The sequence below is a fragment of the Phocoena sinus genome, chromosome 9, assembly GCF_008692025.1.
Source record: "Phocoena sinus isolate mPhoSin1 chromosome 9, mPhoSin1.pri, whole genome shotgun sequence".
Lineage (NCBI taxonomy): Eukaryota > Metazoa > Chordata > Mammalia > Artiodactyla > Phocoenidae > Phocoena > Phocoena sinus.
In genome coordinates, this window is record NC_045771.1 from 45296115 (window position 1) to 45323403 (window position 27289).

At 36.9% G+C, this 27289-nt stretch overlaps 1 protein-coding gene across 7 annotated transcripts in view; it reads left to right on the plus strand.

Moving 5' to 3' along the window:
• PDE1C (phosphodiesterase 1C) overlaps positions 1–27289 on the plus strand; it is a 472817-nt gene that overhangs the window by 371266 nt on the left and 74262 nt on the right. For all 7 annotated transcript variants that reach the window (XM_032643393.1, XM_032643388.1, XM_032643391.1 and 4 more), the window contains 5 exons: positions 1516–1656; positions 11802–11902; positions 14421–14549; positions 21905–22006; positions 23712–23832. In XM_032643393.1, the coding sequence (XP_032499284.1) occupies positions 1516–1656; positions 11802–11902; positions 14421–14549; positions 21905–22006; positions 23712–23832 (594 nt within the window). The remainder of the gene's footprint in view (positions 1–1515; positions 1657–11801; positions 11903–14420; positions 14550–21904; positions 22007–23711; positions 23833–27289) is intronic.

The following is a 27289-nucleotide window of genomic DNA, read 5'->3' on the forward strand; positions in this document are numbered from 1 at the left end:
ATATTCTCAGTTATCATCTGTGACAGATCATTGGTATTTCCCAGCCATTCATGCTTCACATTAATTCTTCACCTTTAAGTAAAGAGCATGAATGGATTCCAGTGTTCCACCTCCTCGGCCTTCTAATTCCACAGGCTCTGGAGGTGGCGTCCGGTTCTCCAGGGAGCTTGAGCATCATCTGCTGGCATCTGTCATATCATGCCAATTACATTTCTCTCATCATATGGATGAGTCTCCGGAAAATGCAGGTCTTTTTCTGTATAACATATTCATTTCTCTGGGCAGCATGATTCTTTATCACTTTCCTAAGGACTGCACATTTCAGGATATCTTTCTTACATAGCCATAAGCACTTTATGGCAGTGGTCCTTAACTTCTTTTGCATCAGAAACCTGCTTGAAGATCTGACGGCTCCTCAAGACCTCAGAAGAACGTTCCTGTGCACACGCACACACCTTTACCTAGCATTTCAGTGGCTCATAGATCTCCAAAGAACAGCCCAAAGAACCGAGGTTCATTGGATCTTCATTTTGTAAAATGATAATGAATTCATCTCTCACATCTAAAAGGCTATATTTAAATTTTAAAAATCCACAAATAGTAAATATGGAACAATGTGCCCAAGGGAGAACATAGTATGGATTCTCATGAAGCACTCTAGTAGCATTTTCCTCATTTTTTCTTACGAATGTGATTTCTAGTCTCGTGGAACATACACCCTCTCCTTTTCCCCCATTCTTGTAATTGATAATTTACCCCAAACCAAGGAATTGATCCAGAAAACTATACAATGAATGTTTTCCGAGTCTCCTTATTTTGTACAGGCATTCTGCACTTGCTTACTTTCTGCCAAATAGGAAACGAAGGTGTGTGTGTTATACTATTTGAGACAGAAAGCGGCTAGGATAACTGGAAGTATTTTTCCAAATTGCAAGGCACCAATAATAAATTGCCAAGTAATAAACACAAGAACACAGCTTGTTTCTGTTACAGAACAGACTATCACTTGTGTTATGGGTTTTTTTCCTCACCTGTCCAGTGTACACATCACTCCTTCTAAAGGGTGCAGTTTTCAGAAGGCGGTGGCTTGTGTTTGTTTGCAATCATTTTATAGCTTAAGATCTTTGTGTACTTATGTTTTCCCACAAGTAAATGAGATGCTGCATAGTATGTGTTCATTTATTTCTCAGGAAATAAAGACTTGAGCCTTTGCCTGAGAAATAAATGAGCACCTGCCTTTTTGCCCTCAATGTCCTGAGATGATCCTGTGTCATTACCCTGGGCCTCTGAACTGGAGAACAAAGTACAATTTGCAGGGTGGACCAGGGACGTCCTGTTAGATTTTCAAATTATCCAATACTTTGTTCAGTGACTTTTATTAACTTAGAAAAGTTCTGATGTCCTCATATGATATCTTACGCCTTCAGAAAGAGGCAGCTAGAGTACCTTAGACTTTTGCATGGTCACTCAAAGCTGCTAAATCACTAGCTAATTAACCTTGCTGCTCTCTTTCAGATCCCCATTTCTGCACTTGTCTCATTTGTGGAGGCCCTGGAAGTAGGATACAGCAAGCACAAAAACCCTTACCACAATTTGATGCACGCTGCCGACGTTACACAGACTGTGCATTACCTCCTCTATAAGACAGGAGTAGCAGTAAGTACAGATAGAAACTCTTGGATTACATAAAAGATGTGATAATGATTTATTTTGAATTGGAGGCTGTTTCTATTCTGATGAGGTTGAACCCACAAGAAGTGCATTGTTTCATGGACTTCCTGTTCCCCAATAATTATCTAACCAATCGTGGAAAGTCTTGGGCTTCCTTATTAACTTTGAATTTTTCTCCATCTTGGACTTGATGAAAGAAATATTTGGTAGTGCCTTGTATCCTTACTAGGCTATGGCCAAACTAAATATAATTTCTATAACTAAATATGTATTTCCAGATATGGAGAGTGGTACTATTAATCTCTTGCTGTGGTCAGTTACAATGATATCCATGCATATTGAAATCGTATTGAGTATACTTGGGAACCATGCTGTACACAGTTAGCTTTTGGTTTAAACCAGTGGATCTTTTTCACAAGGACTCTGTTTATTCTCATTTATGTGCATTTGATTTTTTTGAACCTAAGGATTAGTCTTTACCTCTAACCATTTGGAATTTTCATGTTTGTTTTGAACGTTTTAGCTCTTTAGATATTTTTGAATCTCTGTTCTATAATTCATTGCATTAACAGACCTACTCAACTTGGTTATCTGTGCCTTTGCCCTCTTTACCTTAATATAAGCCATTCATTTTAAACGTATAGCTGTTAGTGACAAACAGCTGGGTCTCTATAGTAAATAGAGACTGTGACTTTTTACTTTGAAATCTTCTGAATTGACGTGGAGATAGACATTTTTCGGGGGTGTGGTTATTAATTAACCCATAAACCCAGTATACATTTGTTATCTCTTTCTGCTAGGGCATGTTGAGAGGCTTGGTCTAATATCTCATATTAAATATGGAATAAAGTGGGAGGAGTGTGGGCTCTAGAGCTAGATATAGTTGCATATAAATCCTTGCATAATTACTTATTAGATTTTGTGACCTATGATAAATTGCTTGAATCTCTGAGTCAGGATTTCCTCATTTCTAAAATAGTGAAAAATATTCTGTCTGTAAAAGTACTGTGATGGTTAGGAATAAAGTATCAAAAGTATGAAGTGCTCTGTCTCATAAAGGAAGCTCAACAGTTAGGAATTGTTGTTATTAAAGATTTCCCCCAAACCTCTCAGCAGTTTTCATTTTTTCCTTATTGTAAAGCTGATTTCTTAAAAATATCACTTAAAGAGCTGTTTTTTAAATTTTAGAAACACTACATAGGAAACCTGTTTAATATGATAGTTTTTGCCCAAAATTTAGAGCAAACGTCATAGTTAATGGTGGTTCAATAAAAGCATGGAGCAAAACAGGGATGCTGATATTAATATTGATAGTGAGCATTTTTCTGGAGATCTCAGTCAGTGCAATATGGTATCTACAAAAGTTGAAGAAGCATCCTATGAAAATAATTTGATCATCTCCTTTAAAAAAACAACAAAAAAAGCCAACTATAAATTATTAGATCATATAAAAGTCCTCAGTAAGATATGGATAAAAAGCTGTCTTATACACTGGAAATTAACAAGTATAGTAGAAAAACATACATTCCCAACAGTTATTAAAAAACCTATAAATTACGCATGAAGAACTTCAAAATTAATGAAAAGGAGACTGTAAAACTAAGGGTACAAAAATAATGTTTAAGTAAGTGAAGAAATACACCATGTTTTAATGGAAAGCCTCAGTATTAAATAGAAGTCGATTTTCCTCAAACTAATGTTTATAGATTCAAAGCAATACCAATAAAAATTCCAGTAGGGTTTAACATGAAACATGATAAGCTGAGTCTAAAATTTATGTAAAATAGATATTTAACAACCTTAGAAAAAACAGTTTTGAAAAAGATAATGTGTGTGGTGGGGTAGTTCTTACTCTACTAGATGTTAAAATATCTGCTGAAGCTATAGTAATAAAAACAGTGTGGCATTTGTGCAAAAATAGACAAATATATCAATGGAATTGATTGGAATTTTAAAAACTGAACCCAAATATTTATTGAACACTTTTTATGTGCCAGGTACTTCTTTACAGGATGAAGATACATTGGTGCTCTTACAGAACGTGCATTCTAGTGAGAGGTTACAGATAGAAGACAAATGAAAAAGTAAACAAGAAAATATCACTAGTGTTCTGCAGAGTATTAAAATAGGGCACCCACATAGGGAAAACTGGGAGTTTTATTAGATAGTCAGGAAAGGCATCTTTCCAGAAGTAATGTTTAACCTGAGACAGTTGTGATTTTAGGCTTGAGCCATGCTAAGAACTGAAGAAAGTATGCCAGTAGAATTAGTGCAGGATTAATACAATGTCCCTCGTGACCAGAGGGAGTCAAAATGTATACACTTTCATTTATAAAATAGACAAGCCATGGGGATGTAATGTACAGTATAGTGACTATAGTCAATAATACTGTATTGTGGATTTGAAAGTTGCGTAGAGAGTAGATCTTAAACGTTCTCATCACAAGAAAAAAAATTCTATAACTGTGTGGTGTGAAGACTTACTGTGGTGATCATCTTGCAATGTGTACAAATATTGAATCACTGTGTTGTACACCTGAAACTAATGTAATGTTGTACGTCAGTTATACCGCAACTTAAAAAAAAAAAGTCCCTCGTGAGAGAACAGCTTTTCTACATTCAAGGAGCAGTAATAAAGTTGGAGGAGAAAATGGGAGTCAGACCAAGTCAGCTTTGTAGGCCTGGGTAATGAGTTCCAGTGTTATTCTAAGTACAGTGTGAGGCAACTAAAGAGTTTTGACAATGGAATGAGATGATCTGATAAAGACTAGACAAGGATTACTGTGGAGAATGGATCTTGAGGTGGCTTGTTAGAAGAGATACTGGTGAGATAATGGTAGTTTGGACTAGGAAGGACATTGCTGGGATATAGAGACCAAAAGTTCTGTTTCTGAAGTAGAGTTAAAAGAATTGGGTGGTGAATAGGATTTGGAACACTAAGGAGAGGAATCAAGAGGACATCTTAGATTTTGGATTTGATAAACAGGGTTGATGAGAGAACCTGGTAGCAAAGCAAGCTTTAGGGGAAGGGAAGTCAAGAGTTTTGATTCAGACATGTTGAGTTTAAGATCCTTATTAGATATCATTGTGGAGATGTCAAGCAGGAAGAAAACTAAGGAGTCTAGAGTTCTGGAGAAGGGTCAGGGATGGACATGGAGATTAAGCATTCAGGGGCATATCAATATTATTTAAGAACATGGAACCAGATGACGTGATATAAAGAGAGGGCGTAAATAGAAAAGTAGAGGGGCTCTGAAGTGAGTCTTGGAACAGTTCTAAAGTTTAAAATGAGGGTAAAGAATTAGAGCCAACAATAATAACTAAAAAAGTATGGCCAGTAACATTGTACAAAACCCAAGAGAGTGTGGGGTTGTGGACACCAAGGAAAGAAAGTGCTCCAAAAACAACTGTGACTTATGTGGAACATGCTGAAAGGTCTAGTGGGATGAGGACAGAGAAGTGACCACTGCCTTTGGTAACATGGAAGTCATTGGTGCCCTTGTCATGACCAGTCCCAGTGGTTTGGTGGGGATGGAACATGGACTGGAGTATAAGGACAGAATCGCAGGTGAGAAGGTGAGGACACGTCTATAGAAAACAATATTAGAGGGAAAATAACTCAGTTCAAAAAATGGGGGACAGTTCATTTGGAAAAAACATACTGTTTTTGTCCTACTTGAAATCATTCACCAAATATCAGACAAATGAATTAAAGATGTGAGCATAAAAATTTGATTATATTAGAAGAAATTATGAGGATATGTGTATAGCCTTGAAAAAGGAAATCCTTAAATAAGCCTCAAAACATGAGTTATATAACAAAATATTGATTACTTTGAGTACATGGAAATTAAAACCTTCTGTAGAATAAAAAAAATCACCATAATGAAGTAAGTACTTGAGGAAAATACATAGAGAGCAAGGATTAAGATCCAGATTATATAAATAAATCAAAAAGAAAATGGCACAAATTCCGTGGAAAAATAAGAGGAAACACATTGACAGAGTTAAGATTCTCCTATTGTAAAGTCTCTGGCATGGGCTGAATTTTGTTCCCCCTCCCTCAAATTTATGTGGTGAAGTCCTAATCTCCAGTGCCTCAGAATGTGACTTTTAAAGAGCTTTTAAAGAGATAATTCAGGTAAAATAAGGTCATATGGATGGGCCCTAAACCAATATGATTGGTGTCCTTCTAAGAAGAAGGGATTAATTAGGACACAGACATGCATGTGTACTGAGGAAAGACCTTGTGAGGATACAGAGAAAAGCTGCCCCTCTGCAAGCTGGGAAGTGAGCTGTCACCACAAACCAACCCTTCTAAAACCTTGATCTTGGACTACTAGCCTCCAGAACTCTGAGAAAATAAATTTCTGTTGTTTAAGCTGCCTAGTCTGTGTCATTTTGTTATGGCAGTTCTAGCAAACTAATACAGTAGCAGAGCCAGGATTTGGTTTCAGTCTAATATTTAAATACAAAATATAAAAATTTAAATATTTAGCCATGCTTCTGCAATGCTGGTGGCAAAAAAGAACCCCTTATATTCTTACACTTCAGTATCCTCATGTGGTACTTCAGAGTACTGTGGTGAGGATCAAAATGGATGTGAAAATGTACTTTGAGATCATCTGTTTGACATATCTTTAGTTAATACCTACTGTGTACAGTGTACTATGGAGATATAAAGGTGAATCATACACAGCCTTTTTACCCCCTAGAAAAACTCTCAAGTCTTTATACTAATGCAAGTTATCATTACGTAGATGTTATATCATAGCAGCCAATGATCATGATGTACTGCATACTATTCTTAAATGAGCTCATTTGCCATTTGCCATTGAATTTTCATTATCAATTCAGGCCGTATTCAGAATAATTCTTAAATATAGAAACTACTTCCCGCCCACTCTCTCTTGGAAACGCAGCTCAAAACAGGCTTCTTTCATTGCAAGCTTACGAAAACAGTAGGAAGCATTCTGATGAATGGAGAACATATTGTTACGCTAACCTTTCATTACAAACCAAGCGGGGGGGAAAATGCTCGAAATCATTTCAGCTTTATAAACTGTAAGACACGTAGGGGATGAAAATATCCCATTGATAAAGTGATGCCTGGCCTTCAACATCAACAGTATTACTCATTGTAATCTGTTTATATTACTCATTATTGCCTAGCTAAGATGCCTAGGAGATGCTTGAATCTTTTTATAATGATTTTGCTCACGTCTAAGAGAAAATCCTTGAACAGAATTAGATTGAAGAGTTGTTGATTGAATAGATATGAATCAGACTCTGAGCTCCAGTCTGCTTTTGGGTTAGGTCAAAAGATTCCAGACTCCAAACCTGTCCTCTGGCCCTTTCATTGCTTTTATCAGGCAAGGTGCTGTTAATTTTCCCTTTGCTTATTTTTTTTTTAGAAGGGAGAAGCTGTGTATCTTATTCTTTTGATCATATATGGCATCATTGTATTTACAAGGGAAACACTAAGGACATTTATCTAAATGGCATCTTGGTGCTAAGTAATTTTATAAAGGTTGTGGTCAGTAGAATTTTGGCCCCCATGACGTTTGCCCTCTGATGTCACACTTGTGAATAGGTTACATTAGATGGCAAAAGGGATTCTGCAGATACAGAAGGTTGCTAATCAGAGGGCCTTAAACTAGGGAGGTTATGCTGGATTCTTCAGGTGGGCCCAGTATAATCACATGAGTCCTTAAAAGTCAAGAGATGTGACAGAAGAAGGGTGAGCAGGACTCAATCAGCTGTTGCTTGAAGATGGAGGACCCAAGTGGAAAGTATGAGAAGGAAGTGAATTCTGCCAGTACCCTGAATGCACCTGGAAGTGGATTTTCCACAGAGCTTCCGGGAGGAACACAGCCTGCCAACACCTTGGTTTCAGCCTTGTGAGGTCTTCACCAGAAAATCCAGCCTCATGGTGCTGGCTTCTGACCTAGAGAACCGTGTGCCAGTAAATGGGAGTGTGTGCCTTACATTTATGGTAATCTGTTAAGGGAGCAATAGAAAACCAATAAGAGTTGGAAACAGATTACTAAAGAAACTCTGTCATTTACCCATCGAAGTCAGAACTTGCTAATAATGTCTCCACTAGCAATGGGGAATTATCCATGTCTTTTCCTTCAGGTTTTCACTGCCCACCACGTGTCCCCCCACAACCCACATACATGCACAGCTTGCTCTCCTGAGTCATACACAGCAGAATTCAAAGTCTACCGTTACCAGTTGTCAAGGTATCCCTGTCATTGAATTAGTTGTAACACTCATATTTTGTAGGTAGGGAAATTCTGGATAGGATCTGTGACTTGTACTTGTCACAGTTTGATAAATCTTGAATAAAATTCTCACAGGACTTAGATTTCTGACATTTTTATGGATGGTCATAAAACCTTCGGGGTTCATAGTAATAATGAATTTGGAAAAGGCAAGGAAATCTGAGCTATATTAAAATATTAAATCCTATTTCCCTCAAAATAGCTTCTCCCACTTTCTCTGTTTCTATTAATCCTGCCATTTAATGCCACCCACCATTTTTTCTTTCCGCTTAGGCTAGGAATGTCACGGTCATCTTGAATGCATTGTTTTCTTTGACTGCAACCTCTTCCTGCCCCTCTGCATTCAGTGAACTGCTCAGCTGTAAGGATTCTACCTCCATACTGTCTGTACATTCTATAAGGACTTTCCAATCCAAAAGTTCAGCTCTTATTTCTTTCCTTTGTGTTCTCTGCTCTTCTTTCTCCCTTTCAGTGGCATGCTGACCATATTACTCTCCTGCATGTAAACTTCACTGCCTAAGGAACCTGGTTTGTGTTCCTTTGGCTTTTAATGCCTGTCATCATAGGGCCCTAATCAACCTTCATTCCTGCTCCACTAAAGGGAATCATTTCCTTACTGGTGATGAATCAGCTTTTGCCACTGGGACTTGCTTCATTGTTCATTCTGAAAATGCCCAATTCCATTCTTGCTCAGTCCAATCTTCATTATGGTTTTATTGTTTGTTGTATGTTCATTTAATCATTTGTTGGTTTTGGTTTGTTAGAAGTAAGTTACACTTAAGATAGGATTTTGTCAGTATATTTGGATAAGGACAGGAGTTACACTGCTGTTTGTGAGAACTGTGATTATGTAGTACTTAGACACTTCTGCTGGCTGGGCTGATGCTCTGTGATTCAGATTTATTTAGATGGTACACTGTCTCCCATTCATGATCTTATTTTAACATGTTAAATTAACTTGGCATGAACTTGGAAAAAGAGATACATTGGTACTTGGGAGTGGGTAGAGGGAGTTGGGGCAGATGGGTGGGGACAGGGTGTTGGGGAAGAAAAGCAAAACATTGCCAAAATGAGAAAAGTACATATGAATGGATAATATCAAGAAAACTTGTAATATAAAATCATACCCATGTAATTTTATGAAGAATTGAGTAAACACACGAACAATGACCCAAAGGAAACGTGACTTAAAAATTATAAGTAAGAATTCTGGAGTCAGAAGGTGTGGCTTGTCTCAGGACTAGCTCTGAGACCTTGGGTAAGTTACTGAACCTCTCCCAGCCTCAGTTTTGTCATCTGTGAAATGTGGATGACAGAGTACCTACCTATATGGAGTTGTATATATTGTATGAGTTTCTATGTATAAATAAGCTGACACAAAGTGAGCTCCCATAAGTGTTAACCCTGATGAGGGTGATGCCCTTTGCTGCTTTCAGAAGAGTTTTTCATGCAATCTGCACTTATTTACCCATCTCTTTTTAATTTAATTCTGTTGATTTTTTTCATCTTATTCTGTTTTCTCCTTGTGTCTTTCTGCTCCTAGTAATACATCAATTTGTATTTTGTGACATATTATCAAGGATTCCAAAACATTTCATGACATTTCATGCTAGATTCTGCTAGAAATCTTTTGTTTGTTTGTTTGTTTTTGTTTTACATTTTCATAACATTTTAACACTTAATAGAAGCTATGTACAATAATTTTTCTATTGTATCTTACATAAGATAGCCACTACAGAAATTTACATAGGTAAGAAGTAAGATGGATGGTTAGGGAGGGCCCAGTCCTGTGAGCTATTTTCTCAGAGGCTATAGGTCAGAGTTCATTGAGGGGAGGGGCTTCAGATTACCCAATTAAGTGAGAGGTGAGGAAAGGCTAAAACACAGGCTGCTAGACAGAGTTATCCAGCCATTGGGTCCATCAATATCCCAACACTTGGGAAAGAGCATTACACAAATCTCTCTCCCCTTAAGTAAGCACAGTGCCAAATACTGTCAATCCCAGCAGCTCTGACAGGAATCACCTATCTCTCTTCCTTGCCTAGAGTGGGAAGACATCTACAACTTTTAGACACTATTGGTCCCTTCCCCCAACATTTAGTTTTGACTGTAGCACTTGATAACCCAGAAGAAAAACAAGGTAGTCTGGGTTGTCCTTTAGTGAGAGACGGTCAGAAATACTTGTTTATAGAATTTGAAATACAAATCCTCCAAAGTCAGCCTGCTCCCAAAACAAGCTATCAACTGACAGAAGTGGGTTCTGGCTTCCCATCTGCAGTAGCCACTCCACTTTGAGGCAATGGCACAGAGGCGTTCTCAGAATGGAAATCACTTTTTTAAATGTAGTTTTCTTCCTGAGTTATTTCTGTGCTCATTCTTTCCTTAACTCTGAAGTCTTTTTTTCATAGGTTGTATGCAGTTTATTTATTTTTCCCTTAGCCATCTTCAAAGAAGGTAATAATTTCAGTAAGTTTCTTAGATGAAGATGAAAATTAGTAATAATTGGAAAAAAGTTAAAGTGAGAATTATTAAAAATTGACCTGTTCATTTTTAAATCATTTTGTTAACTTAAATCAAATAAATATATTTTATTCACTAATCTTTAATTCAGTACCCAGGCTGCTTTCTGAATTCTTCCAATTTAGGTACCCATGTTTGTCTTGCATTACCCCTGCTCCTGTCTAAGACTTCTAGTTTCATTTCTTTAAAAGGAAATGGGAACTTAAAGATTCTCATGAAGAAAACTGAGTGCAGAATCTCCCTAAATTTTTATAATTGTTTTCTGCTGTTTCCCAGTTGTCACACCTATTATGATACCAGTTCTTTTAGTGACTGTGCAAAGCATTGAACTTCTATGGACATAACTTTTTGTATTCACATTTTATTGGTTTAGGTTATATTTTATTACATAATTATAATAATAACTGCAATTTGTTAAAATTGGATTTGGGATAAACCACACTGAAACTTGGAATCATTAACTCAACTAGTACAAAAGTAAGCAGGGATACCAAAGGGTGAGGTGAGAGTGTGGAAGCTCCATCCTGTGGGCATTGAGCAGTGTGGTTTACAGAAGGGAGGGGAAGCATCAATGAATCCATAGAGTCTTTGAAATGGAAGTCGATTGAGGGAGCTTCAAACACAGCCGTGGTTCTCAAACTCCAGCATGTATCAGAATTATCTGGGTGGCTTGGTAAAACACAGACTTGTGTGCTGCAACCCACAGTTTCTGATCCAGTGGGACTGGAGTGGGGTTTTGCATTTCTAACAACTTTCCAGGTGATAACTAACACTGCGGTTCCAGGGAACACAATTTGAGGACCACTGAGCTACAGCCAGTTTTGGTGATGTGGATGGGGACAGGTCTCTTCAAACATCAGCTTGCACAAGGCAGAAGACCAGATGTTATCTTTCCATCTGTCTCTACCTATCCTCCTTCTAGTGGATAGGCATTAGGTTTTCTGTTAGTCTTAGTTTTTGGTATTGTGTTGAAGCAAATTCTTTTTTTTTTCTCTACTTAGAAACTTCATTTGGAATTTGGGAGAGGATGCAGTGAGGGCTGTTAAAGTTTTCATGTTCATTGTTTTTTGCTTCTTTGAAAAAATAAAATAAAAACTACTAGTTAGCTCTTTCAACGGTGCTGGGCATGCTGTTTTCAAATCACACATCCTCCAATCTCCCTACAGAAGGAAAAAACCCCATTTCTGTCTGTCAGAAAATGTGTGTTTGGCAATAGCTTGCCAGCTGCAGAGAGGAAAGGCAGCAATGTGGGTGTGTTGTCAGCAAGCTGAAGACTTTGAGAAGGAGACAGATTATCTGATTGCTCTGTAATCTCCCTTTCAGAACTGGCTGACAGAGCTGGAGATCTTTGCTATAATCTTCTCAGCTGCCATCCATGACTATGAGCACACCGGAACCACCAACAATTTCCACATTCAGACCCGGTGAGGATGTTGAAACCTTTGGAGAAGAGACGAGAGGGGGCAGGGATAGAGTGTTGAAGTCAGAGGGGTGCAGTCACCTTTCTTTTGCATGGTGGCTCTATTTTGAGTTTCTGAAAAACTGAAATTATAAATAAGAGATTAGACCCGTCAGCTTCAATCAAAACTTAAAGAAGCCATTTGCTCCTAATTCTCCTATGTTATTCACATTAAATATGGATATCCTTTTCTTCTCTATTATAATGCTAGCTATTTATGTATGTATGTACTATGCATACTCTACCCATTTCTAATAGGAGGTGGAACAGTTTCCATAAAGGTGCAGATACCATGTAGACTAAATCACTGAGGACGGGCAAGGATTGGAGTGAGTCTGTTGACATTAACAATGGCAGAGCCATCTTACCATCTTACCTCTGGAATTCTGGTGATGCTCTTCTCATCCTCCCTGATTTCATCTCTGCTCTGTTCAGTGCATATGTTACTCCCTCGCACAGGGCTTGGGGAGCGAGGTTGTCTCATGTAGGCTGCTTTGCACCCTCCGTAAGGAACTTCACAGGTAGACACAAACCTCTGTGGGGGTATTAAATACAGGTCTAATTGCCTGCCTCTGAACCTCTTGACTGTAACAGGCATCACTAATTGATTTTGGTATTTTTTTTCTTAACGAACTGCAGATTTATCCTTAGTATTCCTCTCAGCACAGAATTCCAGGCAAGCAGTACAGTCAGCTGTCATTTCCATTTAGGATGAAACCTTGTCTGCCTTCTCCGGGTCTAAGAACTTAGCTTCTCTTAAGACAATGATGTGGAACTGGAGAGACTCTGACAGTAGGATTAATTGGGTCTTGAGGTAGGAATCAAAAGAAGCTAGAATTGGAAAAAGGTGGTGAGAGACAGAGAAAGAATATAATGGGGAGGGTTGAGAGTTTAAGGCTAAATACTTGCTGATTTCACTTGAAAAAAGCAGGTGCGCACTCCAGATAAATTTATGTTCGTTAAGTCATTCCATACATTGTTTAACAAAGCCAGCACTTAATTATGGGGTACACGAAAGAAGACGATATCGACAACATCGTCTTATCTCTGCTCAGAAGGGGATTTTGGCAGAATGGAAGCGGACAAAAGGACCTAAGCCACGTGCTTCATCTTCTGTCTCCTGCTTCCTCACAGAGTAGTTTTGGCTGCTGTGAAGCAGCCTTCTGTAGTTCTGTTGCAAGGTCTTTGAATACAGGGATTCCACAGAGCATCTCTGTTTAATGGATATCTGCCAGTGGAACCTTTGCTCTGAGGAAGAGACAGCCGTGAATAGCACCTGCTGAAGGAAGAGAGGTGGCTGGAACAGAGTTGTACATGGATCTTGCCTGGAGACCAGTGTCAAAAGTAGTCACGACTCAGGGGAAAATGGTTTAATTACAGAAGTTGGAAAATAGCTTAATGTCACAAAATACACATCAGTTGGTGCCTTACTTACTCAGCGGATATAAGATTAGATCCTTCACCTCGGGATTTGCTTGTTTTGTGTTCCGTCCATTGGAATGGAAAAATGCCAGAGGGTTCAGTTGAGCTTGCTTTGGAATGAAATTTAAACATTCGCCTTCTTTAAACTGAATTTTATCCAAAGCATCTCAGCCTGTGAGATCCCTGTTTAGGAAACTAAATCTGTGACCTGGTTCTTTGCCCTTTGATGGACAGACTGTTAAGCCTAACACTTTAAAGGTATGCTAAATATATCCCAAAGTTTGGCCGATGACAGGTGGAAGTTATCTTGGGGAGAAATGGCTCAACTGTCAGAAGACATTACCTTCATCCCAGCGCTGCCACTTAGCCACTGTGGGTCTCTGTGAACTCTCACTTTATATCTCTGGGATTTAGCCTCCTTGATGAGAAATGAATAAGCTCTAACGATCTAAGGTTTCATTAAATTAAGTATATTAAAATAGTATTCTGCCCTATGTTTGGTGTCATTCAGCTGTTTTGAGAAAGCAACTAACAATTGTCATATAACCCTTCCTCAATTTCCCATGTATGGCTTCTGCATGGCAAAATTTTTAGGTCAAGCCACTAACGGAAGAACTTGAAAACTGTACCTGCCAGGTGGTATGTGTTCAGAGAATTACAACTAAAACAAATATAAACACATTCCCTCATTGAATAAAATAAAAATAAAAAGTCATTCCAGAAAATATAAGGGCGTTTGACATGACCCACATTTTTAAAAATAATCACCTTTGCCACTACTGCAGGTAGTTGAGATCTGCTTACAGAATAGTTTTTAGAGAGTTCTCAAGTTGGATATCACATGTGAAATAATATCCACATATTGACATTAAAATACTCTACGTACATCTATTGATAATTTGTAGTGTTGGTGTTAGCTTTTTGGTCGATATAAATGGCATGGGGGCAAAGTTAATTGCTAAAATAGGATAAAGAGATGGTGTATTCTACCTTTAGGAGAGTTACCTGAAAAATCTCAGCTGTTCAACCTCCTAAATTATTTTGCTTGGCTTTCCTCTCAGGTCTGACCCAGCGATTCTGTACAACGATAGGTCTGTTTTGGAAAATCACCATTTAAGTGCAGCCTATCGCCTTCTGCAGGAGGATGAGGAAATGAATATTTTGATTAACCTCTCAAAGGATGACTGGAGGTAAGGAGGAGCTAAGAGAGAGATTAGGAGGCTAGGAAAGGAGCCGTGAGGATGGACGGAGCATGCATCTTTTGAAGAAATAATACTCTGTTTGAAATTGTTATTGCTGTTTCTTTCTTTCTCTATCTCTCTTCTCTTGCTTGACACAGATACTCAAATATATTGTAGGCACCTTGGGAATATTTGCTGTTGGTTACCTTAGGAAACTTGTGTTCTTTTTATCTTACCTTCTTAAACCTAAATTTCATCAATTAACTTTTTTTTCACCTTATATTGGATTGGACTTCTTAAAAAAATCTTTCAAAATTTGCTAAGGAAATTGACGCTTTAAAATAATCATGGGCACTTAATTCTGTCGCCTAAGTGGCACTATGTGTCTTTGAATTTGGGCAGACCTTAGTTTGAATGTGAACACAGTCATTTACTAGCTGTATGATATTTAGGAAGTTACTCAACCCCTTTACACCTTTTTAAAATTTAATTTCTAGAAAATAGATAACATTTAGCTTGTAATTTGGTTAGGGTAATAATACATGATATAATATAGGATATATAGGGTAATAATACATGATATAATCCATTTAAAATGCTTAGCACAGTTTGTGACACAGATCCTTGTAGCCTGCAGATCCGTAATATAGGTGAAGGTGTTTCAAAGCTTGTAGGCAAAATCACTTAAATGCTTAAAAACTTCTGAATCTACTGTGATGCAAATAATACTTATATTTTAATTAAATGATCAGCTGTTTATTGAGTATCTCTGTACCATTATGCAAGGATTCAGAGAAATAAGCCATTCTGAACAACAAATCTGAAACTAATTTTCAGTAAGAGTTGGCTATTAGTTGCCATGCAACTCTAGTTCATTAAAACAGAGAGGAATATTTGGCTTGAATTTTGTTGGAAAATGTTAGATTTAAGCAGCATCTAAAAAATGCAGAGCATTTCAGTTAATCAATGCAAATCTTGTAGAAAAAGGAGCCCTCTATCCAATTTAAATGTTTGTAAAAGTATAATAAAAGATTTGAATATGGCAGAGAACAGCTTTACACATATTCAGATATATCCCTTTGATCCCAGAGGAAGGAGAGAGAGAGGGAAAATTGGGTAGAAGCATCCTAGATCTCCGTGCATCCTAAAAACTGTTCAGCAAGGCTGTCAAGAAATTCTTGAGACAAAGTCGGCCATCAGAGGAGTCCCATGTCTCCCAGGAAGGGATGCCCTCAGTCATTGGCTTGGAGCAACCCATGAGAAGCATGGCCTTGGGCAAAAATGGCAATAGTTTTCAGAATATAGTAGCTGAGGCCCATAGCCAATTAAATTCCTGTAGTTGGTGGTCTGTGTGGTATGTTCTCATGGCCACTGTCCCATGGTAATTAAAATATGTTATTAAATGGCTGTATAATATTCCATCTATGGAAGTCCCATAATTACTTTTGAGTGTGTGAGTATGGGTGTGTTCGTGTGTTTTGGTTATTATAAAGAATCCTGTAATGAACATCTCTTTAATGTATTTTTATGTGTAGAATTAATGGATCAAAGGATGTTTGTTGTTTTAAGGCTCTTGTTGAACTTTGTCAAATTGCTTTCAGGTAATGCACTAATATTGCTGGCCTGTGGGATTTGTGAGCACATGGGATTTATGGCTGGATGGGCATAATTGCCTCTTAATCTATTTTGAAAGCATAGATATGCAACCTCTGTTATCTATATTTTTGTTAAGGGTTTTCTATTTCTGCTTAACTATACATTTGTCAAAATTTAGCTTAGATTACTTGTGTTTCCACTCTGCTATGATCATAAGCCTCGTTCAGTCTGCTACTGTGTTAGTGAGGCTGGTTTCGGCAATATCTAAACCCAGAATCATTGCAACAGACCAGAGTATATCAGTTCACACTGGAATACACTGATATTCACCAGTGCAACCATCCTAATTATGTATCATTAGCTCTGCATTCTTATTGGTGGGTATTTGTGAAGTACTAGTTTGAATAATTTGAATACTACCTCTGACCAAAGCAAGTTGTAAAACTGAGTGATCCAGCAAAACTTAAGTGAATTTAATATAAAAAAAGTCAAACTAGTTACTTGAAAAATATAGTTTAATGAAATCTGTTTATGTACTAGCCTTATATATTTGTGTTTTTTATTCAGCACTATCTTTACTATCTCAAAGAGAGAGTGAAATGTAATTGATTTAGAATCATGGAACATCTCAGGTACAGGAACATTCTGATTCAGTGGAAACTTTATAATTATAGCCCATAGTGCCATGCTTTTTTGCTACTCCTGTTTTTGAGGATTCTGTAGGTTAAGAAAAGATTGTAGTTGATGTAGCTTAAGTTACATAGATTTAGTGTTCTATTATATATTCATTTAAGGACAGTTTTTAAAATATTGTTTTATTATTTTATCATATTTTATTAACGTTGAGATACATTGCTCTAAGACAGTGGTATTATCTCACAAATAAAATATTAACTTATTATTAAGGGCTCTCAGTTAAGCCCATCAACCCAAAGACAACATATGTTTAGCATCCTATGTCTTTCTAGGAAAGCAATTTAATATCTGATAGATTCTATTTGGATACATAAGTGCATTAGACTTTTAGGACCTTTATAAATGAATGTATTACCAGGTATTTACTGCATTTCAAAGTGGAAAAATATGGAATTCCACTTTGGGCAGGCCAAATCAGCTACTGATAAAGCAATTCTCCTGCAAATAAAGCTATAAACTATGGACAAAATACAAAGACACAAATAAGCACAACCTCCAATGACGTGAGAGCTGTAGAGAGTAAACAAAATCACACAAATTTTGGAGATGTGTTAAAATTTGGAGAATCTGACAGGATGAGGTGAGTGTGACGTTTTGTGTCTGAAGGCAGTCTCAGTCAAGGCAACACTAGATGGATAAAGCTATATTTATACAAAAACCTCCACTATGTTTCTGGCTAGAGAAACCAGTGTAGGAACTACCAGAGCTGCTAGCAAGTGAATTAGAACTCCATAAAAGAGATTGCCAAATAAGGGAAAACTTAAATTCTGCGACAGTCTCAATGACAATACAAAGAGCAGGAAAATGTGACTTGTTTGCAAGGGAAAAGACAATCAACAGATGCAATCTCCAAGATGAACTATTGTTGGAATTATCAGACAAGAACTTTTAAAGCAGTTATTATATTTATGCTCAGTGAGGTAAAGGAAAATATGCTTGTAATAAATAAAATACAGTAAAATTTAACCAGTGAACTGACAATATAAGGAAGAGCACACAGAAATCTTAGAACTGAAAAAGTAAAATATCTATATTGAAAATTCACTGTATTGGCTTAGTAGCAAGTTGGAGAGGACAGAAGAAAGAATTCAGTGAGCTTGAAAAGATCAATCCAAAGTATCCATATTGAAGAAGTAGGAGAAAAAAAAGATTTTAAAAAATGAGCAGTTTTAGGGACCTGTGGGACACTTTCAGGTGGTCAAACATAGGGACAGCTACAGTCTCAGAAAGACAGGAGAGAGAGAGAGAGAGAGAATGAGACACAAAAAATGTTTGAAGAAATAATTGCTGAAAACTTTCCAAACATGGTAAATGAGATAAATTTATAGATTCAAGAAACTCAGCAAACTTAAACAGGATAAATTCAAAGAAAAACATACCTGCATGCATATTATAGTCAAACTGCTAAGAGTCAAAGATAAAATTAGAGAAAAACGACACATTACATTCAAGGGAACAATTTGATTGACTTTGGACTTTTCATCAGAAACCATGGAGGCCAGAGGGCAATGGAATAATGTCTTTAAAGTGTTAAAAGGCACAACAACAAAAACGTTGACACAGAATGCTATGTCCCATGAAAATATCCTTTAAAAGTGAAGATGACATAACATTATTTTCAGATGATGGAAAACTACAGAAATTTGTCGCCAACAGAGCTGCATTTTAAGAAATGCTAAAGAGCTACATGATGACAGTATTTCGGTTAATTTATTTAGGTCCTCTTTAATCAGCAGTGTTCTGTAGTTTTCAGTGAACAGGAGTTACACTTACTTTTTAAAGTTACTACTAAGTGTTTTATATTTATTTTATTTATTTTCCAATTGTTTGCTGCTAGTCTGTGTGTGTGTGTATAGATATATATCTATATATCTATATCTATATCTCCATCCAAGGCATTCAATGGGGAAAGGAAAAGCTTTTCAACAAGTGGTGTTGGAACAAATGGATATCAATATGAAAAAATGTTTGAGTATTACCTCACACCATACTAAAAATTTACCTTGAAATTGATCATAGACCAAATATAAAAGATTAAAATGGTAAGACTTCCAGAGGAAAACAAAGTCCTTGGGGTAGTTGGAGGTTTCTCAGATAGGACCCCAAAAAGCATGAAGCATTAAAAAAATTGTATTAAAATTTAGATTAACATACAGACACTATTATATATAAAATAGATAACCAACAAGGACCTGCTGTATAGCACAGGGAACTCTACTCAATATTCTGCAGTAACCTATATGGGTAAAGAATCTGAAAAAAATGAATATATGAATAAGTATAACTGAATCACTTTGCTGTACACCTGAAACTAACACAACATTGTAAATCAATATACTCCAATGAAATTTTTAAAAATTATATTAAAATTTAAAACTTTTGCTCTTTGAAAGACACTGTTAAAAAAAAAAAAGCAAGGTAGGAAGTAGAAGTTATTCACAACTCATATATCTTACATATGATTTGTATCCAGAATGTATAGTGTACGTCTACCGCTCAATAAGAAGAACACAAACAACTCAAGTTTAAAAAGGGTAAGGTCCGTGAATAGACATTTTTGCAAAGAAGACATACAGATGGCCAGCAAGCATATGGAAGATGCTCAACATCGCTAATCATCAGAGATGCAAGTCAAAACCACAATGAGATATCACCTCACACCTGTCAGAATGGCTATCATCAAAAAGACCACAAATAACAAATCCTGGGGAGGATGTGGAGAAAGGGAATCTTTGTACACTGTTTGTGGGAATGTAAATCGGCACTGCCACTGTGGAACACTGTATGGAGGTTCCTCAAAAAACTAAAAATAGAATTACCATATGACCCAGCAATTCCACTCCTGTATATATATCCAAAGAAAATGAAAACACTAATTAGAAAAGATACATTCTTCCCAATGTTCATAGCAACATTATTTATAATAGCCAAAATATGGAAGCAACTTAAGTGTGTATCAACAGACAAATGGATAAAGAAGTTGTGGTATATGTATATAATACTACTCAGACATAAAAAAAGAATGAAATCTTGCCATTTGTGACAACATGGATGGACCTGGAGGGTCTTATGTGTAGTGAAATAAGTCAGACAGAGAAAGACAAATACTGTATGATATCACTTATATGATAGAGGTAGGAGATTAAGAAGTACAAGCTACTATGTATAAAATAAATAAGCTACAAGACTATATTGTACAACATAGGGAATATGGCCAATATTTTATAATAGCTTTAAATGGAATAAAAATTTTGAATCCTTATGTTTTACACCAAAAACTAATATAATATTGTAAATCAATCATAGCTCAATTTAAAAAAAGGGGGGGAAGGGTCTGAAAGAGGCATTTCCCTAAATAAAGATATACAAATGGCCTATAAGTACATGAAAAGGTGCCTGACATCACTAGTCATCAAAGAAATACAAATGAAAAACACACTGAGATACCACTACATATCCCTTAGAATGGCCGAGATATAGAAAATCTGGAACTTTCATACACTGATTGTCAAAACATAAAGTGCTACAAACCACTTTGAAAAATTTTGGTAGTCTTTTTAATAAAGTTAAACACCCATCTATCTTATAAACAAGCCATTCTACTCCTAGGTATTTACTCAAAAGAAATGAAAACACATCTACACAGTGACTAGTACATAAACACGCATAGTTTTATTCATAAGGGCTCCAAACTAGAATCAAATAACCCAAATGTCCATTAGCTGGTGAATGGATAAATTAATAGTGGTGTCCTCGTATGATGGAATACCATTCAGTAGTAAAAACAAATGAACTGTTGATGAACAGCTATGTGGATGAATTGCAAATCATTATGCTGAGTAAAGAAGGCTAGAAGAATAAGTACATTTTGTATTTTATATGTGTGTGTGTGTGTGTGTGTGTGTGCGCACAGGCAGATACATATAAGTGTGTATACCTAGTGTCTAGTTTAATATATATGTGCCTGTACCTATGTACTCTACATATATGTGTATATACACATGCACATATATATCTGCTTTATGCCTCTCTAGTTTGCATTTTCTAGTTATATATATGTATGAGTACATACACACACACATATGTAATAAAACCAGAAAGACATAAAGCAAACTATCTAGACATAAAGCAGATCAAACGTTGCCTGGGGCCTGTGGGTAGAGGAAGAGGTGAGCTGCAAAGAGGTTTGAGGGCGATGGAAATGTTCAGAACCACGACTGTGGTGGTCCTTCCAAAAGTTTTACTCAACTGTTAAAGCTAATTGAAATGTGCAACTTTTAGGGAAGCAGTTTATTCTGTGCGAATTCTACTTTAATAAAGTTCTTAGAGAGAATAAAAAGATCAGTGTTTGGCAGGGGTTCAGGAGCAAGAGGAATGAATAGGTGGAGCACAGGGGATTTTAGGGTGTTGAAACTATTCTGTCTGATACTGTTAATGATGGGAACATGCGAGTATGCATTTGCCAAACCTCAGAGAACTGTGCAACATGAGAGTGGACCCTCAGGTAAACTATGGACTGGAGTGAATGTAAGGTATCGATATTGGTTATCATTTGTAACACATGTACCGCATTAATGTAAGAGGTTAATATTGAGGGAAACTGCAGTAGGGGAGAGCGTATATGGGAGCTCTCTATACTATCTTCTCAATTTTTCTGTAAACCTAAAACTGCTCTAAAAAAGTCTATTAAAAAAAGTGAAATACCTATATCCAACATGTACTATGGATTATCAGTCCCCCTCCTAGGATTAATTTCAAATTAATTTTTTCTTAAAACTTGAATTCTTAGAGAAAGGAATGCTTTACTACACTTTAAGGTTCTTTGGAATTTTTCCTGTGAGTTAATTTTCCAAATGATATGTGTATTCCACATATTATATTCCTAATAAATGATATCCTTAATCTTTAAGCTTCCTTTATTCCTCATAAAAAAGTCCGCCTAAAAGACTCAAGTTAGATTTGAAATGTCACAACCAATTAACTGATTTTGGTTAGAAATGGCAAAGAATAAACTAATTTTTCTTTCCATTTTTTACTTCTATCCTTTTTTCTCCGTGGGGTGTCCCTGAAAGGGAGTTTCGGACCTTGGTAATTGAGATGGTGATGGCTACGGATATGTCCTGTCATTTCCAGCAAATCAAAGCAATGAAGACTGCTCTGCAGCAGCCAGAAGCGTGAGTGGGCCTGTGACGTCATGTGTTTTCATAGGTGTTTGACCTTGTCTTTGTCCATGTCACTGTACCTTTAAATTTTATCTCCTTCAATATGACTTTATTGAGTGATCTCATAAAATAATGATGCTTGGAGGAGAAAGCATGAGAATTGTACCTATCAAAGATATATTCTCATTGGGGTTGAAATAACAATTTGCCCCAGTAACAATTTGCCCCAATTAGAATTTAAAATATTTCCCATCAGAAACGAAATTTTGGAAGATCCACTCAATGCAGAGGCAACAAATAAAGGTCAGTGAGTGACTCTTGGATTCTTGTTGTCTTTTTAATGATGGCAGTCATTCCAGAAACGGTTTTGAGTCAGTTTCTGAGGTGTCCAGTTCAATAAACGTGGAGACCTTGCTGATGAAAATCCCAGTTGTAGGATGAATTGATGGTTTTCCCCTAGTTCAGCTGCAGTGGGGTTTGAGATGGGAGAATGGAAGGGATTTTATGTTTTTATTTTATTTTTTTTAATTTTTAATTTAATTTTATTTACGTTTTATACAGCAGGTTCTTATTAGTCATCGATTTTACACACATCAGTGTATACATGTCAATCCCAATCGCCCAATTCATCCCACCACCACCACCACCCCCCACGGCTTTCCCCGCCTTGGTGTCCATACGTTTGTTCTCTACATCTGTGTCTCTATTTCTGTCCTGCAAACTGGTTCATCTGTACCTTTTTTCTAGGTTCCACATACATGCGTTAATATCTGATATTTGTTTTTCTCTTTCTGACTTACTTCACTCTGTATGACAATCTCTAGATCCATCCACATCTCTACAAATGACCCAATTTCATTCCTTTTTATGGCTGAGTAATATTCCATTGTATATATGTGCCACATCTTCTTTATCCATTCGTCTGTCGATGGGCATTTAGGTTGCTTCCATGACCTGGCTATTGTAAATAGTGCAGCAGTGAACATTGGGGTGCGTGTGTCTTTTTGAATTATGGTTTTCTCTGGGTATATATATGCCCAGTAGTGGGATATATATACCCAGTATGGTAGTTCTATTTTTAGTTTTTTAAGGAACCTACGTACTGTTCTCCATAGTGGCTGTATCAATTTACATTCCCACCAACAGTGCAAGAGGGTTCCCTTTTCTCCACACCCTCGCCAGCATTAGTTGTTTGTAGATTTTCTGATAATGCCCATTCTAACTGATGTGAGGTGATACCTCATTATAGTTTTGATTTGCATTTCTCTAACAATTAGTGATGTTGAGCAGCTTTTCATGTGCCTCTTGGCCATCTGTATGTCTTCTTTGGAGAAATGTCTATTTAGGTCTTCTGCCCATTTTTGGACTGGGTTGTTTGTTGTTTTAATATTGAGCTGCATGAGCTGTTTATATATTTTGGAGATTAATCCTTTGTCCATTGATTCGTTAACAAATATTTCCTCCCATTCTGAGGGTTGTCTTTTCGTCTTGTTTATGGTTTCCTTTGCTGTGCAAAAGCTTTTAAGTTTCATTAGGTCCCATTTGTTTATTTTTGTTTTTATTTCCATAACTCAAGGAGGTGGATCAAAAAAGATCTTGCTATGATTTATGCCAAAGAGTGTTCTGGAAGGGATTTTAAAAAATGGTGATTTGTTAAAAACTCTTATTGAGGTTCTGTAAGTTGGTCATCATGTGTTTGGATCCTTTGGGTTTACAGAATTGAAAAGCCGAAAGCATTATCCCTGATGTTGCACACGGCAGACATTAGCCATCCAGCAAAAGCCTGGGAGCTCCACCATCGCTGGACAATGTCACTCCTGGAGGAGTTCTTCAGACAGGTACCTTGTTGCTCTGCTAACCACGCCCCCACTGCTGTCATCCATGGACATATCCTGAATTTTATATTTCAGCAACATTGTGATAAAGACTATTGCAATTACAGTCATCTTTGTGGAGGGAGGGTTCACAGCTTTTTTTTTTTTTTTTGCGGTACGCGGGCCTCTCACTGTTGTGGCCTCTCCCGTTGCGGAGCACAGGCTCCGGACGCGCAGGCTCAGCGGCCATGGCTCACGGGCCCAGCCGCTCCGCGGCATGTGGGATCTTCCCAGACGGGGGCACGAACTCGTGTCCCCTGCATCGGCAGGCGGACTCTCAACCACTGCGCCACCAGGGAAGCCCCACAGCTTTTTTTTTTTTGGTCTTCTGGTCATGTGATATTTGAATCTCACCTAAATTCTGATTCTCAGACTGTTATGGTATTTCTATCCTATGCAAAAAAAAAAAAAAAATGCATTTCCTTCTGGCAGTCTTTTGTCAAAATGTCAGCTGATGAATGCTTTTACTTTTTGAGGGGGTGAATGACCAAATGGCAGTTGCTTTAACTCGCTTCTCTGTTATAATTGGCTGGATTGTTCCTTTCTAGCAGACAAACCCATGTTGTCAAGTTCCAAAGCCGGGTGAGGCAATTTGAGGTCAAGAAATCACTAGAAGCTACTGTTCCAATTATATTTAAACTTAGTACATCCTAAGACACAGGGTTGTGTTTTCTGCAAGAATAGTGAGAGTCTTTAATGAGGATACATTGCTTTGAATTTTTTTTAAAAAAAGGTGCATAGAAGTAGAGAAATAAAAAGGTAAATAAATGCATAGCCCAAGACTGCTGTCTTCTCAAACCCAGACATGTGTGCTAAGCTTATCTCAAGAAGAGCTGCCATTAAATATCTGCTTTGAGATGTGAGGTCCTGAGGTTGAAGGCAAGATGACATGTAGATTATGGGTCCTGAATTACAGTTAATTCATATTAATACAGTTAATTCATTAATTCTTGTTAATTTACTGAGGGCGGTTACAGTATGGATTCAGAGACCTCTAAGATTCCATAAAACACTACATATTAACACCAGTCTCAACTTTGTCCTCTAAACTGACAAGACATGTACTTTTTCACTGGTTACTCAGATTTCTGGAAGCAAATTACTCTTATGATTACTCTTTTTCTTATGATTCTAGTTTGAATGGAGAAATTATAGAAGGCATTTCTGTGTTTGTTTTTTTCCTTCTGAAGCTGCACACAATATCCAGTAACAAACTGGGACTAGAGTTAACAGCATATTAGGCAAAGTTCAGAAGGCCCTGTATTGGAATTTTTATTCCAACGGGTTTGTGGTCTGGAACTAATGAAATCACTCCTCTGGTTCCCAGTGGTCTCATCTGTGATTTGTCTTTTGGAAGGTGGGAGGATTTAAAGGAAGGTTGAACCAGATTTTTTCCTTAGTGTCCTTCCCACATTAAATGTTCTACAATTCCTTCATTCTGTCCAAGGGTGCACATCAACACGTGCACACACGTGTGCCCCCTTGAGCTGTTCTATGAATACGCCAGCAGGTACCTTATTCAGCATATGGCTGTTTCCCTTACATGGTCATTGCTTGGCCTCACAGAGTAGTTCTCAAGGGGAACCGAAGGGCGTGAGAGGAACTAGAGCTGTACACGTGTGGCCATGCTGTATATACAAGAATGACTGCAAACTCATCCTTAATCGCGGGCTAATTTTGAGCCATTTTTCCAGAGGTTACTTTTCTAATATTAATGAAAGAATTTTCTCCAAATCTCCACTTCCCTTATCATATGCTTTTTTTGATTAGTGCTTTTGTAATAATACTCCCTATAACTAGGAATATTTAATCTATAGCCAGAGGTAAATCATCACTAACTCATATAAGTTTGAGGTATTGAAGTGATTCGTTTTTTTAATTGTGAGAGAGTGAATATGAGAAATTACTTAAATATGTGAACATTTTTTCCGATTAAAGGAAAGCTTGTTTGCACAAACATAAGCTTGAATTGAAAGAAAATGTACCAGAGGCAATGTGAAAATAAGCATATTGAATTTCTTGCCAATTGGGAATGGAACGTTATCTCACTGGACTGGAACTATTTTTTAGCAATTATGATTCAGTAAATTATTTTTATTGACTTAATGTTTTAACCCAGATGCCATAAGCCATGGTAAGTAACCCACGTAGGAGAAATGTTGCCTGAGTTCTTAACTATAGATTTTAAATTGGACAGTTCAAATGGGAAATCTCAATGGGACTGTAGAATCGTTGAAAAAATTACATTTAGAAATTGGGTTATATTTCAGAATAAGGGCATATAGCCTCAGTGCTGATAGACCAGACCTTCTATGCTTTGCTAAAAGAGTAAGTTACATCTTCAGTTTTACAACCATTTTTTACAAAATCCAAGCCACTGCCTCAAGTCTTTTACAATGAAATATTGACTTTAAGGAAGTATAAGTTTGCCTCTTTGGTGAATACATTTTGAGATTCATTTCCTTAGTATTGCTGTATATTTTTCAAACATCTCCTATAATTCTTTTAATTTCCTCTGTGTTTGTGGTTGTTTCCCCGCTTTTATTTCCTATATCAGTGTCTTTTTCCTTTCTTCTGTATGAAATTAGCTAATCATTTGATTATTTGCTAATCTTAGCTAATCTTTTTTATTTTATGATGTCAGTCACTGTTTTCATTTTTATTAATTCATTTCTTCTGCTTGAGTTTATTTTGTTCTTTTGCTAATTCCCTGAGTTGGATGCTCAATTCAATTATTTTCGTTCTGCCTGTTTGATATTAGAAAATATAAGGCTAGGACTTTGTGTTATCATGAATCTCGTAGGTTCTAATATGCAGGTGTTCACAATCCTTCTTTTCTAAATATTCTGTAATTTGGGTTTGATTTCTCTTTTGCCCAAAAGTTGCTTCAGATGGAGATGTTTGTTTATGTAATTTTCCAGTGGTAGTTTCCTTTGCTTTCTACTTTCGCAGTTAATTTGTGGCTGATTGAAATTTGATCAAAGGATTGTTTTCATTGTTTGGATCTTACTGTGAAACTCGTTTGTCACCTACTTTATAATCAATTTTTGTGAATGTTCATGGCTCTTGAAAAGTAGGTTTATTTTCTACTTACCGGGTATAAAATTCAAAGAACACCAAGCACATCCACCTTATTAATTATGTCATTTAGGTATTTTATATATTATTTTTAAAATTTTGATCTATCATGGGCTGACAGGTGTTTCTATTATTTTCATTTTCTATGTGGTATAGTTTTTGCTTCATGCATGTTGATTCTGTGTTATTTGTGTTCTTGGATATTCATAACTGTTAGATTTTCATAGTTTACTGTACCTTTATCATTATAAAGCCCACTTCTTTGTCTTATCTAATGCTTTTACCTAGAATTCAAATTCGGCTCATTTTAAGAAGAGACTCTTGTCTTTGCAGAACTTTCTAC